Source organism: Dipodomys ordii, unplaced genomic scaffold (assembly GCF_000151885.1).
Source record: "Dipodomys ordii isolate 6190 unplaced genomic scaffold, Dord_2.0 Scaffold117, whole genome shotgun sequence".
In the NCBI taxonomy this organism is placed as follows: Eukaryota; Metazoa; Chordata; class Mammalia; order Rodentia; family Heteromyidae; genus Dipodomys; species Dipodomys ordii.
Window position 1 is genome coordinate 2,708,105 of NW_012267333.1, and position 6,000 is coordinate 2,714,104.

At 38.4% G+C, this 6,000-nt stretch overlaps 1 protein-coding gene across 1 annotated transcript in view; it reads left to right on the top strand.

The window, feature by feature from the left end:
- Positions 1-13: 13 nt before the first annotated feature.
- The window catches only part of LOC105995257 (glycine N-acyltransferase-like protein Keg1), a 20,883-nt gene continuing 14,896 nt past the window's right edge, over positions 14-6,000 (top strand). The window contains 5 exon segments of the mRNA XM_013028964.1: positions 14-501; positions 1,879-1,927; positions 1,930-1,973; positions 3,984-4,091; positions 5,437-5,563. Of these exon segments, the coding sequence (XP_012884418.1) occupies positions 412-501; positions 1,879-1,927; positions 1,930-1,973; positions 3,984-4,091; positions 5,437-5,563 (418 nt within the window). The 5' untranslated portion in view covers positions 14-411.

Below are 6,000 nucleotides of genomic sequence, written 5' to 3' on the forward strand. Positions count from 1 at the left end.
GGAAGGAAGGAAGGAAGGAAAGAAGATGTATTCCCTACACAAAAACATCTCCCTTCCTGTTCTCAGTCTGCTGTTCTTCTGCAGACAGAAGCCAGAACAAAGTGATGGTCTGGAAAGAAGGACTAAGAGTGTACAAGCAGCTTCCCAAATGTGCATATTCTGCTCCTTAAACCACATGCCCTCGGGGAAGGTACAGGTGCCAACGAATCCAACACTAGCCAGCAGATTTTTTTGTTTTGTTTTGCTGTTTTGTAGTTTAGAAGAGCAAGGTCTACATAAATACCTTGCACTTAGGGATATCTGTAAAAAATTTACAGATATCTTTCATTAGAGCAATCCTAGTTCTATATATCTGACTAAAGAGACAATTACGTCTTCGTGCAGTTTCTGGTTTGTGATTTTCTCCTCGGAATGGCTGTGGACTGTTCCAGGAAAGGACAAGTCCTGTCTTGTAGGTGTAAACACTGTTTTGTGACTCTATCCTTTCTCTCACTCAGCAAGGTAGGAAAAAATATGTTCGTTTTAGACAGAAAGTGCTGAGCTTTGTAATGGAGACTTAGGCTCTGGGAAGGGGAGTTTATTGAACTGAAAACATACTTGTACCATCGGTATGCATCCTGGGAGAGGTCTTGGAAGGACTGAGTCAGGTTTCTATTCTAAACAGCTAAGCAGTAGAGGGAGATTTGGGAAGTTGTCTGGTGCTTGAGAGGTGATAACATGTGCAAAGGAGAATGCTGACCTGGGATATTTATTCAGTGCAGATGACGTGCAAATAATGTTCTCTCTGCTCCTTGAGGAGATACTCTAAGAAAGGCTGGGTAATTTTTACCTGGGAAAGTGAAATATCTTATTCTAACAACACAAATTATATAGAAAAATATGAATAATAATATAGATTAGATTTGTTGTTCTATTAGATTGCCTGGAAAAGCTTAACTGATTTTTATCAACAATGCTATAATCTGGTACTTCATAAATTGTAGGTATTTTTTTCTCCTTCTAACCTGATATTTCTATGTCCTTCCATTTTCCATACTTGTGGAAACAATGGTATCTATTATCTAGTCAAACGATGTACTGTTTAATTTTCTTCTTTTATTTCAATGCTCTTTTACATGTATATGTATCATACTTACTAGGTAAAAAAATTCCTTATAGTTGAGACAGTTACTTCATAATTATACAATCACATTTTTGAAGCAGATATAAAGTTTTTGTTATAAATTTTATGTTCATGGAACTGTTTTCCCTGGATACATTTCCAGGAACTGGGTCTAAAGTATCCAAAATCCACAAAGCACTTGGCCGATTCACCATGTAGGAGCCTCCTATTTGTGCAGATTCTTCACTTTCAAAAGACTCTTATCATTCTGGCATCATGTTTCCTTATAGCTTGTATTTTTTGCTATGTGTATGTGTGTGTGTTTTCTTCTTTAAAAAGCTTTTTTTCTCCTGTGTGTATGTGTGTGTGCATGCTCACTCACAGTTGATCTCACCTTATATGATTTGCAGATATTATAGTCATTCACAAGGTTGGCCTCAAAATCACTTTTCCCCTTCTCCTCAAATGCACAGACACCAGTGCAAACCCATAAAGATCTCTAAAAACCCAGAAAGGCATGATGCCACCAAAGGAAGCTAATTGAAGCTCCATCAACTAACCTATCACAAAAACTGATAACCATAAACTGTCTGATCCAAAAACTTCACAGTAGTCATCTTAAAGGTCTGTTGAACTTGGATTTCTCAGTCTCCAGAACTGTGATAAATAAGTGCCTGTTGCTTGTCCTACATCCAGTTCTTGGTATTGGGTTATGTCAATCCAAACAGACTATGATGAGTCCCTTCCCACTCTTTCGCCTTTGTCATCACATTAAGGTGCCTGCCAAGATGTTTCACTTGCAGAGTTCCCAGAAGCTGCAGATGCTGAGAACTCCTTGAGAAAGCACATCCCTGAATCCATCGAGCTGAAGGTAGAAACAAAGGCCTCTGTGTCTTCCTGTGCCAGCGGAGCGAAAGGAAATGTCTTTTACTGAGCAACTATGCTGTGCTGGGAACTTACTCAGGCTTCATCTCATTTTGTCTACATCACTTATTTGAACGGAAGCACCGTATGTTCATGTCGCCCCAAAGGAAACATACCTTAGCAATGCCATTTGCCTGGTATTAAGAAATGGAAAAGTCTTGCTGATTCATCAGTGCATGGCATTCTTTGCTTTCAAAGAAAGTTTCACAATGACATTGGATTTCTCCCAGATTTCCCTTCAAATGGATGTTTAACTACAAGTTAATTTTTAAACAGTTGTACCAGGTATCTGTGCCATGGAACTGCTCAAAACATGTAAGCAATCCACTCGTATTTCACCAAAGCTCGTAAGAGATTGTGTGTTATATAAAAGGTAGACCTGAAAATGATTATATATTATTCAGTAGTTCACTACAAAAATAATTGTGTATTTTTTTTACTATCTTTTCATTTATCTTTTCTTTCTTGTTTACTTTTCTTGTTCCATTTCTTTTAGAGGGCCACTTTTTAGTTCTCTTTATCCTTTGTATTATTCTATTATTGCCTCTATTTTTATTTATTTAGTTTTCTCTGATCATTTTTATATTCCTACTCCTATTCATTTTCAGTTAGGCTACTGTTTTTCCCCTAAAACCTTGAAATACATTATTAAATTATCAAGTTCTCTCTCTTTTTTTCAATGTAGGTACTTAATACTATAAAATTCACTCTTACACTGGGCACTGTAATGGTTGCCAAAATTCTAGCTACTCAGGAAGCTGAGATCTGAGGATTGAAATTTGAAGCCAGTTGGGGCAGGAAAATCCCTTCAAAAGCAGAAGTGAGGATCAAATAGTAGAAAGCTAGCCTAGTTGGGGCAGGAAAATCCCTTCAAAAGCAGAAGTGAGGATCAAATAGTAGAAAGCTAGCCTTGAGCAAAAAATCCCCGAACAGTGCTCACTGAGGTCAAGCCCCAGGACTGATTAAAAAGATATCCCTCTTAGTACAGTATTTCTTCTAGTTTGCTTATTTCAAGATGTGGTGTTTCTGTTTTTGTTTGATTCCGGGACTGAAAAAAAAAACCCTAGTTTCTAAATGATCTGCTTCTTTTTTTTTTTTTTTTAAAGAAATGTAGGTAACATTGAATGCAAAGTATAACAGTCCAACAAAAAGAATACTAAAGAGATAGGTAATAATTGGTGTTTAAGAGACCATAAATTTCCAGTCTTGTAATGAGGACAGAGTAAGTGTACAGGTGGCTAACATTCTGTAAACTTTCTTCTTGTTGGGACCAAATAACTGGCAGAAACATCTTACGGAAAGAGACTTACATTGGCTCATACTTTTATCAGGATCAGTCCATGGTAACCTGGCACATATGCACGATATCAGGGCAGCAGGAACACGGGACAGGGACCCTCCATGCTTTGATGGTCAGGACACATCAAGAGGGATACAGGGAGGGGCCAAGGATGAGGGCCTCCCCCCCCAGTAAACTCTTTCTTCCAGGGAAGACTCACCCCCAAAAGTTTCCAGAGCTGCTTCCAAATAGTGCCACCTAGTGACACCCTAGGCTTTAACCCATGAGCCTTTGAATTATGAAAGTTTTTATGAAAGTAGGTTATCTAGTCTATGTCAATGTCAAATGGTTTTTAGGCTGTACTTTTTTACTCCACTAAAAAAACAAAACCAAGGAAACACAAGACTTTTGAGGACAGGGCCAAAGCTGGTGTGGTGATCCTTCTGCCTCAGTTTCCTGAGTGTTGGGGTTACAGGCATCTACTACCCTACCAGCCTCCAGATGTCATTTTTCTCCATTATTTCAACCGAAAGTTAATACTTTTCAAAGACAAAATGTTAGGATTAAGGATTGTTTAGGACCATCATTTCATAGATGTGACCCTAACCATGGTCAAATTCAAAGCGCTTTTCCATCTCTGCTGGATGCTGACCCTCCCGTTTTATTGAAATGTTACAGGTTTATGGTACCCTCTTCCATATGAAACAAGGAAATCCATTCAAGCTCAAGGCCCTGGTGCACAAGTGGCCTGATTTTAGCACAGTGGTTATTCGTCCTCAGGATCAGGTCAGTTGCCAAAGGTGGAATGAATAAATATTCCTCTCTGTTCATGTCTGCTATGTGTCTGCTATGTGCCTGGCATCATGGTAGATCCCAGGGAAACATACATGAAGCATCATGATGCTGACAAGACCCTGTCCTCCATTTTCTCAGAGTGGGAAGAAGAATGCAGAGAAATCTACAGATAAATTACAGCGTGGTTTGAAATGTGCGGGAGCAGAAGCATAAACATGACATGCCAGTAGTGCACAGAGAAACTTGATTAAAAGTCTATGGGGAATATTTCACACTCATTTTATTTTATTTTTTAATTTTTTGTCGGTCATGAGGCTTGAACTCTGGGCCTGAATGCTGTCCCTCAGCTTTTCAGCTCAAGGCTAGCATTCTACCACTTCGGCCACTGCTCCACTTCCGGTTTTCTAGTGGTTTATTGGAGATAAGAGTCTCACGGACTTTCCTGTCTGAGCTGGCTTTGAACCTGGATCCTCAGATCTCAGCCTCCTGAGTAGCTAGGATTACAGGCATGAGCCACCAGGCTCCCAGCTTTGTTGTTGTTGTTTTAACATTGTTCTCCTCAGCCAGGATTTGATGATGCTGAATATCAAACTTCTTTTTTTGGAGGGATGGGGTGGGAAAGGAGTGTAATTTCTTATATTTAGTTTATGAGAATTAGAAGCAATCAATAAAGGCCATGCCAATTAAAGATCCTGAAATTTTGCTCTAGTAAGAGCATATGTATGTGTATGTATCAATTAAAGATCCTGAAATTTTGCTATAGTAAGAGCATATGTATGTGTATGTATCAATAAGTTCATTTTCTTGATAGAATTATAGTTCATTTAACTGCAAGTATAGTTCATGCTTTATAATTTTATGTAAAGAAATGGCTGCTTCATCAGCTTTTTCTTTGATTTCATTATCTGCAATGCATACTCGAATCCTCTTCCCTATGGATTTTAATCACAAACCACTCAGAGGCCAGGGAGAACATTGATTTGGCCGAAGCTTTTGCTTTACAGTTGATATTTGATGTTTTTTACTTGTTTGGGTTTTTTTTTTTTTTTGCAAGTACAGAATAATGATTTTAAATGGGTTTGTTTCTGACATTTAAATGCAGCAGCTGAATTAGGGATAGGTTTTTCTCGGGATATTTTTACATTTTGAACTGAATAAAGAAGTGTTTGACTTTACAATGTAAATAATTTTTATGAAAAGGTTAAATAAAAAGCCAGCAGAAAATACTATTATTTTTCATATCTTAAAATATAATAGTACAATGGGATACTGAAGACTAGTATAACTATTAGCATCAGCAAACATTTTAGTTGCTTCTCTTTCTTAACTCAAACAGGAAATGTCAGATGACTTGGACCATTACACTAATACATACCTAATCTTCACCCAGGATCTTAAGAAATGCCAGGAATTCCTTGGCATACCAGAAGTCATTAACTGGAAACAACATTTGCAGATTCAAAGTAAGAGAACTTGGATGCATGGGGGGCAGGTAGGGATCTTCTGTGTCCTTTGCCAGTCACTCTCCTTTTCTGCTAAGCCTTAGACCTCCACATGGTTTGTTCTCAGCTCCACTCAGCCAGCTGCTGTCCAGTTCTTGTCTCGGCAAATGCCTCCACCGTAGTGAACTGTTTTCACTGTGTAAGTTTTACAAAGCAACTTGGGATACAATTTCTTAGAAGCCGAGGACTCATGATTTATCCTCTGACATGTAAATGATCTACTGAAGTACATAGGAAAGCAATGCTCATCTATCCCATCTCTGTTAAATTTACAAAGGAGCCTTTTTTTTTTATTGTAAAGATACTATACAGGGGGTTACAGTTACATGAGTGAGGTAATGAGTACACTTCCTCTTGAACATTGTTACCCCCTCCATTGTTTTCCCCCTACCATCCCC